The sequence below is a fragment of the Rhododendron vialii genome, chromosome 3a (assembly GCF_030253575.1).
Source record: "Rhododendron vialii isolate Sample 1 chromosome 3a, ASM3025357v1".
NCBI lineage: Eukaryota > Viridiplantae > Streptophyta > Magnoliopsida > Ericales > Ericaceae > Rhododendron > Rhododendron vialii.
Window position 1 is genome coordinate 25,380,115 of NC_080559.1, and position 14,762 is coordinate 25,394,876.

General features: G+C 38.8%; 1 protein-coding gene across 1 annotated transcript; it reads left to right on the forward strand.

Moving 5' to 3' along the window:
- The first annotated feature begins 46 nt into the window (after nucleotides 1-46).
- Nucleotides 47-2,664, forward strand: LOC131320693 (uncharacterized protein At1g28695-like). The gene is made up of 3 exons (XM_058351482.1): nucleotides 47-292; nucleotides 685-1,062; nucleotides 1,919-2,664. Exons 1-3 carry the CDS (start codon nucleotides 89-91, stop codon nucleotides 2,402-2,404), a joined length of 1,068 nt encoding a protein of 355 aa, XP_058207465.1. The 5' UTR covers nucleotides 47-88; the 3' UTR covers nucleotides 2,405-2,664.
- Nucleotides 2,665-14,762: the final 12,098 nt, after the last annotated feature.

Here is a 14,762-nt window from a genome sequence, read left to right on the forward strand (position 1 = left end):
AGTCCTCGAAGCTCTACTTATTTATAAAGTCTAGGGTGTCCAAGCACCTAATCCATCGATCTCAAAGTTGGAAAACCAAACCTCAGAGATGAAGAGTTCCTCTAGTAGCGTGGAGCTCCCGCCTTGCCCACAGTTGAATCAGACGACACATACGTTAAGGAATCGAGCTTTTGATTTCGCAATATTGTCGCTCTTGTTCCTCGGCTTCCTTTTCATCTTCATCGCCACTCCCTCCAGTACTCTGATGCCTCTCCTTTCCAGCCCTAGCTCCCAATGCAATTCCTCAGCCATGGTAACCATCTTCATTTCTTATCTTTTCTTTTTTTTCTTTTTCTTTTTCTTTTTCTTTTTTTGTTTCTTTCTTGGTACCCGTTGGCCTTTGATTTGTAATGGGTGTCACTGGGTGGCTCCAATAGTTTTTCTTATCTTTTCATATTGTTCAATAGTAGTTGTATCAAGCTAATGCTATCACGATTTTTCAACTCTCAATTGTTATTTCCCAAAGTGGTTAACAAATTTTGTCAGTCGTTAACCAATATAAATTCGAGAATCTATAGATACTGACGAGATTTCAAAAATCATGAACCACTGGTTAGAAGATATATCAATCGTAGTTAGTTGTACGTTATTACCCCAAACGTGACCGTAATATTGATACAGTCTATTTGATTTCATCATCTACAGCATAAAATGGCTATTTATCAGGATGAACTCGACGAGGTTTTAGCCGAAACATCAACAGAAAACAAGACTGTTATTATCGCTGTGGTAAACAAAGCCTACGTGGAAGGAGACAAGTCAATGCTTGATCTATTCTTGGACGGTTTCTGGCACGGCGATGGTACTCAGGGGTTAGTAAATCACGTTCTAATTGTGGCCACCGATCCAGTATCCTACAACCGGTGCAAGTTTCTTCGACTTCATTGCTACAAGCTTGAAGTAGAAGGTATAAATTTTGTTGAGGAGAAGATATACGGGAATGAAGATTATTACAAGATGATGTGGAGGCGGACTCAGTTTCTTGGGGATGTTCTCAAGCGTGGCTACAACTTCATATTCACGGTACTTTTGTTTAGTTGCATGGAAACTAGGCTATTTTTTCAGATACATTCATGAGAATATACACTGGCATGTATTCAATTAAGGTGAAGCAAACGCTTCGGCACCCAAATTTTAGCCCAAAAGAGCCCTTAAAATTGTAGTGTTACTTCTTGAGCTTTTCAGGAAAAATTTGTTGGATTAACTTGGTCTACATCATGTTCTTAATTACGACATTATTTGATTTGCGACTGAGATTTTATTTTATTTTGTTATATCAGCAAAGAAAATTTTATTAATCAATGAATTGAAATTACAAAGATTAAAAGAAAACGGAAAAAAAACGTGAATGAGATTAGTTACAAAAGCATCCACTTACCAATAGTCTTGGCCTTGGCCCATTTGGTGTTTTACGGATTTTGTCCCTTGGGTGTATGGGCGGTTGCCCTTTTGGTGTTTTATCTAATCTTTTATTGGAAGCTCGATATACTCTTTGTCGGGTTTTAATAAATAAAAAAAATTGCCAATAAAAAAAAAGCTCGGTATGTAATTCTCTTGTTTGAAGGTGACTTTCTTTTTCATTGGTCATCTTATACTCCTTCTGTTCAAAAAAAAAAAAAAGTCTACTGCGCTAAATTAAAACATGGAAAAAAATGTTTGAATTCTTTTGACCAAAGCATATATTTTATTTTATTTTTTGTAATTACCGTTCTACATATACAGTGAACAATCTTTTTGGCATTTTTTTTTTAACTGCAATTTTTTTTATTGATCCTTGAAATTGTTTCAAATAACAATCTTTTTGACATGATAGGAGTATTTATTTGTTTTTTATTTATGTATATTCACATTTGACCAATTATTTCATGATTGAATGCAGGACACTGATATATTATGGCTTAGGAACCCATTTTCCATTCTGAGCCCAAATGAAACATTTGACTTTCAAATCGCTTGCGATGGTTACGAAGGGAACAAACTCTGCTACGTCAACAACGGTTTTACCATTGTCAGATCAAACAACAAGACAATTACATTGTATGATACTTGGTACGCAAAAAGAAATGACGACATTCGACAGACTGAGCAGGATGTTGTGCGGTTGCTCATTGAAAATGGTTTCTTCAAAGAGTTAGGACTCAATTACAGGCTCTTGGACACACTCTATTTTAGTGGCTTTTGTGAAAATAGTAGAGATATTGGGTTTGTGGTGACTGTTCATGCTAATTGTTGTCTTGGTATAAGTGCCAAGTTGGCTGATCTAACGACTGTGATTCATGATTGGGAGAGAGCTAAGAAGTTATCTGCCAATGAGACGTCGAGATTTGAATGGTCAAAGCACAAAGCTTGTAAGAAGAAAAATTGAGAATTATTCAAAAGTTTCCAGAAATTATACGATCCTTGGATTTCATTTATTATTGTTCAGAGAGAGGCTTGGGAAGAGAAATGGGATCATTCTTATGAATTGCAAGAATGACCAAGATTTGTTAACCCATGTATATATCTTGTTTCCGTGAGGGATTTCTATGTCCATGAAATTGTTGTTCGATCATGATTTTCATGTACTCCTCCATTGTAGACTCCATTAATTGCCACAGCATATAATATACATTTTTATTTCTTGGTATATTTTGGTACTTTCCATTGATACTATTTTGCGTATCTTACAGCTAAAAGATGTAATACGCGCGCCAGAAGATCTTAATTTGGCCTGACGGTATCTTGGGTGTACTTACATGTCAGGAGAAAGGAGGCTAGAAGTTCAACTTCTCTTCCAAAAAATGTGCTAATCTAACGATCATAACAGATATTATTCTTTACCGATAAAAAAAAGAGAGAAAGAGGGGTACTCCTATAGAAATTGAACTAACATGAACGTTCAAAATTCCTTTTCTTTTCTTTTTTTTGATTGGGAAGGTTCGATATTTATTGCCGTAAAAAGGTTCAAGAGTGTTCATCTTAGCCGAGCTACTTGAGTTTTATCGTGATATATGAACTTCCTGTGGTTGTTTCCCTTCCTTTAGTTATATATTTATGAAATCACCATTCCCGCACCGGAAAAGAAAGGGAGAGAGACTTATCGTCAAGCTAGCGAGGACGTCGGAGTGAGTCATCAATGGAGTGTGGTCATCTAACCAAAACTAGCAGCGGGAGGGACAGAGAGACAGAGACGATATTCCATTAGTTCAAAATCATGACGGATGGAGATGGTAAGATTGCTGGATGGCAATCGTCACCGGAGTAAGGTCTTCGAAACAACACAATCAATGGGAGGGAGAGAGAGAGTCAGAGAGGAGAGAACAACATTACTCCTCGGCCAAGTCATGGAGAGGGAGAGAGAGTCGGGTGTTAGTAATTTATTTTAATCAATGGGTATTTGTGATTTTAACGTGGGGAGATTAATAAGTATTTAATAACATGGAGCTCGAAATATAATTGAGATAAGGATGAGAGTGCAATTACAATTCTGTAGTAGGATGAATTGTAATTTGTATGATAAGAAATAGAATTCTGGTGGGGTTAAGATTTCTTATTTACACAAGGAGTCCAGATTTATTTCTTCTTAAATCCCTGCCTTAACCCTATAAATATACCGCTTCGTTCTCTAGGTTGATGATATGTTTTTGAGAGATCAGAAAAGTGGACTGTGAAAGAGAACAATCACGTAAAGTTTCCACAAACGGGTACGTGATTTGAGGTATAAGGGAATATGGTAGAAGATCATAAGGTACGGCTGAGCAGTATTCGTGGCATACAACAAGATGTACTGTAACAAGTTCAACCAGCTTTCGTGACGCGGAAGTTGTAGTAAGACCCTAATTCCGCCTTGTAGGGTTTTTTACAATTTTTTGTTGTCTAATCTATACACGTCATTACTGGGTCTTGGGGATTCGGTTTCCTTACATCGGAGAGGAGAGAACAACCGGTTACCTGTTAAGCCCGTTTTTTATTTTATTAAATTGATTAAATAAATTGATGGGCCGGATTATTCACTTTTAAATCCAAAAATATAAATCATAGTGCTTATGGTACACTCTAATAATGGGTGTGTACTATAATAAAAATACATCTTACATTTGACGTGTCCCCGACATGTCCGTGTCCTAATTTTCAGAGAAATGACTTGTACGCGTGTCTGTGTTGTGTCCATATCCCGTATCCGTGTCTGTGTTGCTTACTTGGGAAGTATCAAATGATCGTCCAAATTATGATAGAACAAATGCAGTATAATTATGCGATGGTTTATTGATTTCAAAGATAAATCTTGGTTTCAATCTATATACATAAAGCTAAAGCTATAACAAACTTCTCACAACTCAGATGGTCTCATGGGCTGCTTCTTTTTTTTAATCTTTTATTACTTGATTAATATGATTATCCATTTATTACTTAAAAATAGTTGTAGCTATCTTTTCAATGCACTTTCAAAGGTTTATAAGAAGATAGCAATGCCAGTGCCATCTTTAAGCTTTCTAAGAGTAAGTTTATCAAATGAGCTAAAAAAGCTTTTTAGCCATTTTACCTAAGCAAAACTCCAAAATGAGTATTGTAGCAGCTTAGGTAAATGCCTAGGTAAAATTCATTTATGAATAGTGATTAGGTAAATATGACTAAGCACTATTCACCATGTACTCCATTATTTTATCAATTGTTTCCCCCTCTCTTTCCACACAGATTGAAGCTGTAGATCACCCCTCTTCTTCTCACTCCCAACCTCATCGATTTCACATACAGTAAGTTTAACTTCTGGGTTCAATGGCTTCGTCCCACTTTTGGGTTTAACTTCCATCTTCGTCCAACTTGGTTTTGGATTTAATGGCTTCTGGGTTTTGGATTTCACGGCGTTCGGGTTTAATGGCTTCACAGTGATGGAGAATTGGGGCTTCGGCGGTCGACGGCATCAACAATTGGTTGTTCTCCTCTGACCGTGAGTTTCGAAGTATATATACATGTGTGTATATATATATATATATATATATATATATATATATATATATATATATATATATTGTAATGTCTAGTTATAAAAAAGAAGAAAAGAAAAAGGAGAAATAAAAATAATAATATTTTAATAGATAATAGGTTAAATAGATAGTATTGATATAGTGTTGGAAGAAATGTGAATAGGTGAAATGAAAATATGTACTGTGCACTAGTTTTTTTTAACTATACACTGATGTACTTGCTCCAATGGTGTTTCGGCAATGTTACTCCAATTGTCACACGCCATTTTGTGAAAATATATATCTCTATATATAAAAGGGGAAAAAAGCTCGGTCGGGGGAGCTTCTAGCTTTGTCATCGGTTTGGCTCAAACAATGTCGTCAATTCGATGAATAGTAATAGCAACCTCATGATGACAACTAGTGCTGTTCAGGACGCAAATAGTGTGCTGTTCAGGACGCAAATAGTGTTGGAAAAAATTCGTCAATAACGAATATTCCAGAGAACAATTTCATTAACAACGATACAATTACAAGATTGAATCAAATTATAGAATACAAAAATAGTAGACAGAGTGTAAGAATGAGATACAAACTGAATTTTCAGAATATCAAACCGAGTCATGTGTAATACCACAGTCTCCTTAAAAAAGATTCGCTGCCTACCATGGGTGTTGTAGGTTGCGTCGGCAACTTCCTCTCAGGGTTGGCTCTACTAAACCGCAAGCCGTCGTAAACACCACCGTCGACCGCCTTGGCGAACTGACTACCGCATGTCTCTCTCTCTCAAAGAATTATATGCTAGAAGGTATAGAAGCAGACTTGTATTTCTGATGCCTTCTCCAAAACGTGAGCCTCCTTTTAGAGGGTGAAAGAGGTAAGGGAGGTGTAATGCTGCCATCAATTGCTGATATGAATTCAGCCAATGAATGGAGAGATTACAAAAGTGAATGACAATCATGGTGGGGGCCGAGTTACGGGAGTTACGAAATCCACACATCAATACGTCTATTGATTGTGGTGCGTTCAGATACAACGAACTCAGGACATGCACGGTTGCCTCGGGAGACCCTCCGGTAGCCCCGATTTCATTCATCCAAAATTCCGTAAATTTCCAACAAATAATGAGCTGGAGTTTGTGAAGGTTTTAATGGTACCGTCTCATCCATGCAATCTTATCGTGTTATATTTAACCTTCGAGGCCAAGGATTTTGCTGATGGAGGGGCGATTAAGATCTATCAAGCTGTGGTGTGGTCGACGGTAGGTGATGTGAAGGTGCAATCCTTTAGGCTTAAATCTCCCGAGGATGAACAAGGTAAATCAGATCCCATCCTTCAAAACCTTCTTCCAGTAACTTGCGGATATAATCACCATTAAATGAGATGCTGCGGGTATTTTTCCAATTGACTTGTTTGACTAAAGGAGGTGATGGGTTGCTGGTAGCTCCCCTTGCCGGTTCAGGAACGATGAAACCTCCATTAGCCTGCAAAAAGATGGAAAGCCTTTCGATTGCTTTCTTTTAAGGTCCCTAGGATCATCTAATTTCATTTCGAGCAACAAATAAAGCTTCATTAACTAAGTACTTGATTATTCGAGCTATTGAAATACATTCAACAATAGCACATACGTTGCATGAACGTTTTAAAGTCGGTTCTCTTTTTTAGTTTACCTTCATTTGAAGTGTTGTTATGATTTTATCGAACAATTTTGTTTCTATTCGATCTTCGACTAGAGAAAATGAAAAACTAAAAACTTTTGAACCACATTTGGTAAAAAAGTCTATTAAGAAACTAGTAATAAATAACAAGCTAAGAAGAGCAGATTCTTTATTTTCTTTCCTCCTCTTTTCCCCTCTCTTCCTCCCGTTTTCTGATCTGCTCATTTTTTTCTCTCGTCTCAAAACTTGATCCGCGGCACAAGGTGGCGGCGTGGGTGGTCGTGCCAAGTTACGGATCTCAACGGCTGGAGCTTCTCCTGGAACTTTGTTTGGGCGTAGAGTGCGCAATTTTCCCGATAATGACCGTTTCAGGGGATTTCGGGCGGCTCAATTTTTTATTTGACTTGTGAAAGACCCATACTAAAAAATTGTTTCGGCCTGGCACTGGGGTAGTACTACAGTACCACTACCTAGTAGAAAGTTGACTTTTTAGTTCCCTATTCTAACATCAACCAGATCAAGAGCACTTTGACAAGAATCCTAAAAAAAAAGCTTCAAAATACGAAATACTACTACTGTATCAGACAAGAAATATATAAACCCATTTTAATTTCTCATGTTTCACAGTGAAGAAAATCTATCTCATCTCTTTTCCTTTATCAACTTGAAGTTTCAAATTTTTTAGGAGTTGATTACAGTCTTGAAATTTCTCTCTGGCAAATCATTAATGAACAATCCCAATTTTCTGGCCAATCCTCCAGTTACCTAAGCAGTATGTGGGTAATTATTTACCAAGCGGCGTGGCAAAAAAGAAACGAGGTGACAACTTCCCCATGGCTGAGAGTATACTAGTACCTGCTTGAGTTGAAGATACAAACAAACAAGTTATTCTTTTTTTTCTTTAAAAAAATAAATAAATAACTCGAAAGTACACATGGAGAGGAAAGCCATTCTAGATCTGATCAGAGAGAATGGGTTCTAGACGTGCATATAAAATTTTGAGCAAGAAGCCTATACAGGAGTTTTGTAAGAGAGAAATTTATTAATGATTTCGCATAATTTCAGCCGTCCATTTGAGCAATCAATGGTTTGGATTAAAAAAAAAAATCTCTTCTATCAAAGAGTCAAACTCTCCCAGCAAATAGTTTTTTTTTATTTTAATCTAGACCGTTTAAAACACTTTTGGATGCTCGCGATTGAACACTGTAAAGTATATTCACAGCTCCGCCGTAAAAAATTTTTTCTTGTTTTATAAATGGAAATGTATAGAAGTCGTAGAACTGCTACTTATATTTATGAAGTCTGGGTGCATGTGTCTCTGTACCTTGTCAATAATCTATCTGAAGTTAGAAAACTCCTGCACTGCAGTCTGCATATATACCCACAAACCAAAACTCAGAGAGATGAGGAACTCCCCTAGTACTATGGAATCGAATCGAATGACTTCTTCTACGACAAAGAATCGAGCTTTCGATTTCACAATACTGTCGCTCTTGCTCGTCGGTGCACTTTTCACTTCATCGCTACTCCCTCCGGTCTGAAGCCTCTCCTTTCCAGCCCTAGACCCGAATGCAATTGCTCAAACATGGTAAGCATCTTTCTTTTCCTTTTCTTTCTTGCATCCCCCTTTGCCTTCTAGTTCTAATGGGTGTCACCGGGTGGCTCCAATAGTTTTTGAAGATGGCTTCTTTGCTGTTGGGTCTGCATGCAGTTCGTCCTTTTTAAGGCTTGTGCCAAGGATGATTTAAATCGTTCGCTTTTTAGAGCGTGTCGAGAACTTTAATCACGTTGAAAATTATGTTCGTTAGATATCGATCCATATCTTTTTGAAGCACATAATTCCCTTGGGTAATCCGACAGTGAGTGTAACGCCCCGATAATTCGGAGACATTAATAAACATTTCAAAGATTATTTTCACAAAAGGATTTCATAGATTTACTACGTCACCAATTCAAAAGCATATGTCATTATATTACAACCATTTCGAATAAATCAAAATATTACAATTTCCAAATAAACTTAGAAGCTTTCAAAATAAAGTTGACTTAAATTAATCAGAGCGACTATGTGCGCGGAAACCGAGGTTTTCAGCTTCTTCCTCAATAGGATTGAACTCTATCCAATCATACGACACTTTTGTTCCGTCTTCGATACCTGGTGTTCGAGTCACCAGGGCAACATAGTACCGTGGGCGATGACGCTCAATAGCCAAAACCCACCCGAACCCATAACTTACAAGCAACAAGATATATAATAGAAATGCAATAAAAATAACATCAGAAGATAACAAATCCATTATTTCATCACTATTCTTTAACCTAAGTGAAATCTCAGATCTTATCCACAGATCCGTTCCTACCCATAACCTCTGGCACAAACATTGGTGTGGTTCGACTCCCTTTTTCCAGATCCGGATGAAAGATACTTAAGTTATATACCTGGGTATCTCATCCGTAACCATAAGTTCGGATAAAACTTCACCGGCAACGCTCAAGCGCTGTCTAGCCCGGGTTGAACTTCACCGGCAACGCTCAAGCGCCGTCTAGCCCGGGTTGTGACGCAAGCACAATGCCACCCTTATATCCCGTCCCAACATCCGAGAGCCGACCACCACCATGCCGTACCTAGGGTTCCGTAAACCAACAATTTACAAATTCACCACCAATCAAACTCCAATAATTCAAACCCCGGATTCCTTGTCCGGAATCACAATCACAGCTTATCACATTATCCATTTTCCTTTAAACTTACTTTCACATTTAATATGTTAAATCCGCACATCGCAACCAACCCCGGGAACCTATTTGGCCAATCTATCAATACAATAAAATTTCACACAATTCAATAATTTTTTTTTTTACGAACATGCTAACAATAATTAATTCTACGATAATAACAAAACATGCGATAAAACAAATCATGTAGTAAAATTAATTATGCAATTAAAACAAATCAAGTAATTCTTTTTATTTTCTCTTATCCTTTTCACAACTAAAATCTACGTTTACTATTAATCATCTTGGAGTATCGCCAGTATCAAAATAATTCATGATCACAATGAAACTAGGATTTAATCGAAACTAAATAACTTGGGGTTTATAGTATTAACCTTTAATACTCAAGGTCCAATTTATAAACTTCTCTAACTTGAGGGCTAAACTGTAATTAATCTAAAACAATTTTATGAAAGAAAGCAGTAGCCATGGCCAACAGACACCGCGGCCATGGATTTCGGAAAATCCAGCGGGTTTCGGCCGGCTTACAAGCGGCAACGTCGGGTTCGATTATTTTCATACCGAAATACGAAACAATCAATACGGAACATAAAATATATTTAGGGAGGTGAGTTCGGACTACCTCTCGTTCGGCAAACGGTTACGGCGGAGAGGTTCGGTGGCGGGTCGGAGCGACGGCAGAGCTCGTCGGTGGTAGTAGTGTGTACAGCAGTGGAGGTGCGGCATTGGTGCTCGGCTGTGCCGATACGAACTGATTTTCAATGCATTCTCCGGGGCTGTTAAGGAACTGAAATGCAGCAGGTTTCGGGGCGGGAACGGGCTATTTCTGTGGGTATTTGGGACTGGCTTTGGGAGCAAATTTTCCAGGCTGCTTCGGAGCCGATCCGAGGTTGAAAAGGGCTATTCTCTGGCTGGTTCTGGAGCTGTTTTGGTGACTGGAAAAGGCTATTTTCTGAAGCTAAAAAATAGAGGTTGAAATGGTGGCTGGAGGTGCCGGTGATGATGGTGACCGAAGGTGGTGACCGTCTCTCTCTCTCTCCTCTGTCGAGAATGGGTTCGGGGAAAAATGGGTTCTATTTCTTTGTAGAGAATGGGGTGGCAGGTATAAGGTGAGTTTGGTTAAGAACCCTTGGCCAAAAACAAAATAGGATCGGGGCTTTAATTTAAGGGTTAAAAGAGAATACTACTCTTAAGTGTTGTCACACTTTGATTGGCTAAGAGAAAAAGAAATTTGCAGACAAGGATGGAAGAAAATTATATATTACTTGGCCGGGTAAAATTGTTTAGGTAAAATGATTCAGTGCACACACATACACACAATAAGGAATTTACTCGTCGGACACGCATGCGCACACAATTGATTATGGAATAAAAAATTTCATGTGACGACATAAATAATTTTTCGCATTTAATAAACTAACGAGCAAAAATAATATTTTTGTTTTGATGATTTTTGTTATTTATTAAAAATACCGGGTCTTTACAGCGAGGCTAACGAGTTGGGCTCCAAATTGGGCCTTCATGTATCAGCCAGTGAGGGGCTGGATCAAGGAGTGGAATTGGAGGCTGTTAATGTTATTAAGTCTGGTGGGCCTCTCGGTTGTGGGCTGGCCCAAGAGTCTATTTTGGGTAAAAACAATTTCGTGGCATTGATGGAAAGTGAGGGTCTTAGTAGTGGGCCTCATAACCAACAGGAGATCAGATCTTCTCAAATTCTTAGCATTAGTCTCTTGATTGATCTCAACAATGCAGAGTGTAGAAAGAGAAGACGTCGACAGCTTTCGAACCTCTGCCGTGTTCAGGAGGAGTTGGAGAAGGAGGCTAGAAGTGGGAGCTCATCTTCTTCGCTTTCGGAGGAATCTATCCATTCTGATTCTATCCGAAACCCTTCGGTTATTGTAAGGGAGGTAAAGCGACCATGGCGGTAGGTGGTGAGCTTGGTGTTCATCTTTCTCAAACAGGTGAAAGAATTCTCGGCCGGATGATTGAACTGGAAGTTGAGGAGTATCGTCGCTCGCAGGAGAGGGCAGGTGAGCCCTAGGTAGCGGTTCAGGTATGTGGAGTTTTATTGTTCAGCTCTTAATTTAATGCAGATTATTTCTTGGAATATTAGGGGAATGGGGAGTTTTGTTAAGAAAAGATTTCTCTTTAAGCTTATTAAAAAGAGGAAGCCAGACATGATGTGGGTGCAAGAGACTAAATTGGAAGTGATTGATAAATAGTTGTTCAGAAAATTTGGGCTGGTAATAATATTGAGTTTGTTAACTCTAGTTCGATGGGTGCCTCTGGGGGATTACTTATTTTATGGGAAAAAAAAAATTTTCGAGCTACGAATGTTATTGTCCAGTGGTCGTATATTCTGCTTCAAGGGGTGTTGTATGATAATTTTCCTTGTATATTGGTGAATGTGTATACCCCAAATGATGTGGGTAGTCGCAAAGTGCTATGGGACGAATTGGTGGGGCTTAAAGCAAATTTTCAAGAGCCTTGGTGTATAGGGGGAGATTTTAACAAAATCAAAGATATTGGTGAACAAGTGGGGTGTTTGAGAATGGATAGGGGTATGAAGGATTTTATTGAGTTTTGCAATTCCATGGAAGTTATTGATCTGCCAATGCTTGGCAGGAAGTTTACGTGGTCTAACTTTCAAAATCAAGCTGTATATAGTAGGTTAGACAGATTCTTATGCTCCCAGGCCTGGATATTGAGGTACAAAATTCTTCAATGGGGTTTACCTAGATTGATCTCTGACCATTGCCCTGTTATGATATTGGATGACAACCGTAATTGGGGTTCGAAACCTTTCAGATTTCTGGATATTTGGCTATCTAACTCCAACTGTTTGAAGGTAGCAGAGGAAACCTGGAATAATGTTCAGGTGTCTGGGTGGGCGAGATTTATTCTTCTTCAAAAAATGAGGGCAATCAAAGATAGGCTGAAAGTGTGGAACAAGGAAGAATTTGGCGATATTAATTGTGCTTTGACAATGATTGAATCTGAGCTGAACCGTTTCAATATTCTGGCTGAGGAAAGACAACTTACCCTTGATGAAAAAGCAGCAAAGTGTAAGATGAAGTCTGAATTTTGGAGATTGTCAAAACTATCGGAGTCTTTGTGGAGGCAAAAGTCGAGGGTAAATTGGTTGAAATTGGGAGACAAAAATATAAGATTCTTCCAAGCAATGGCTAATAACAGGTTCAAGAGGAACATGGTAGGTTCGGTTACGGTGAATGGAAGGGTGTTGGAGGATCCGTTGGACATTAAGGAAGCTGCTGTTGAATATTTTAGTAGTAACTTTTTCGAAGAGAGAGTCCATAGAGCAGTTTTGGAGGGTGAATTTCCAAGAACTTTGTCTCGGAGTGCAGCTCTTGAACTTGAGAAAGAGTTTGATGAGGGGGAAATTGTAGCAGCTTTGAAAGGGTGCAGCAATCTCAAGGCTCCAGGTCCAGATGGTTTTAATTTTTCATTCATTAAGATGGGGTGGACTTTTATGAAGACCGTCATCTTACAACTCTTTTCAGAATTTTTTGAGAATGCAAAGCTTACTAAAGGTATCAACTTTACTTTTGTTGCGTTGATTCCTAAGGTTGAATGCCCGTCATCCTTTAGAGAATATCGGCCTACAAGCATGGTGGGTCGGATTTACAAAATCCTATCTAAAGTGTTAGCTAATAGGTTGAGAGTTCACATTCCAACTGTCATAGGAGAGGCACAAGCTGCCTTCATTAGGGGTAAACAAATTGTTGACGGGGTTCTTATTGCTAACGAGGTTATCCACAGCTAGAAGAGTAAAGCTAGAGGTGGTCTTATCCTGAAATTGGATTTTGAAAAGGCCTATGATTGTGTTAACTGGGGATTTATGTTGGATATGCTCAAGAAGGTGGGATGTGGGGATAAATGGTGTAGTTGGATCAAGGAATGTTGCTCGTCAGTATCCATGTCTGTTCTAATTAATGGGTTAGTTACGAAAGAATTTAAGACTCATAAAGGCCTAAGGCAAGGGGACCCCTTATCTCCTTTTCTCTTCAATATTGTGGTTGAAGCTCTCAATATTTTGCTGGAAAGAGCGAAGGAGAAAAGCATTATTAAAGGGGTGGTAATGGGTGGTAATGGTCTTGTGTTATCACACCTGCAGTTCGCGGACGACACCATTATGTTTTGTAATAATGACAAGGAAGAGATGTGGAACATCAAAAGGATTTTAAGGATTTTCCAATTGATGTCTGGCTTGAGGATAAATTTCTCGAAGAGCTCTCTTTATGGTATCAAAGGAAGCAATTTAGATGTGTCTGCTCTTGCCCAAGTGATGGGATGCAAAGTTGAAAAATTGCCCATTAAATACCTTGGTCTGCCTTTGGAAGCTAACCCAAGGAATATCAAAACATGAGACCCAGTTATTGAGCGCTCTCAAAAGAAGTTGAGTATTTGGAGGAGTAGATTCATGTCGACTGGAGGTAGACTAAACCAGCTTAATTCCAATTTGTCCAATTTGCTTGTTTACTTTATGTCAATCTTTAGGATGCCGGTGGCAGTGGCGAAAAAATTGGAGAAGCTGCAACGACAATTCTTTTGGGGGGACACAATCGACAAGAAGAGATTACATCTGATAAAATGGGAGAGTATAATGAAGAAAATGAAGCTGGGGGTTTAGGGGTGAGAAGGCTACTACAACAAATTTTAGCTTTGCTTGCTAAATGGTGGTGGAGGTTTAGTAATGACAATGAATCTTTGTGGGTGAAGGTGGTGAGGTCGAAATACAAATTGGATCAGAGGAGTTGGCTTTCGGAATACCCAACGAGATGCTCCGCTTCAACTGTTTGGAAAGATATATGTGCGGTGGGTGATCCTAGTTCGGATGTTGGTGGAATTGTGAAAGAGGGTTTCAAAATCAAAGTTTATTCGGGCAACAATACTTACTTTTGGATCCACAATTGGTTAGGACCGTATTCTCTCAAAGAGGAGTTCCCAAGATTGTTCATGTTATCCTCTCAAAAAGATGAGGTGATTAGCAACATTTAGGGAGGGCTGGAGAATGGAAATTGGGGGCTGAATTTTAAAAGAAGGCTACGAGATAGGGAGAATCAGCAACTGGGGGTTTTGATACAAAGATTGCAATCCTATGCAATGGATCCGTCCAAGCCTGATTCTTTGCTATGGAAGTGGACAGAGGACAAGAGGTTTTCGGTAAGGTCAGTGTACGAACAGTGGGAGTCGTTATCTCTGGATCGGAACTTATTCCTAGGTTCGGTTTGGAAGAATTTATGCCCCCCTAAGGTGGAAATTTTGGCTTGGATGGTTATTCAGGAAAGGGTGGCCACGAGGTCAGTTCTACTTAGCAAGAACATTGTACTGACCGACCAGTCTTGCCTGTTGTGCTCGCTACATC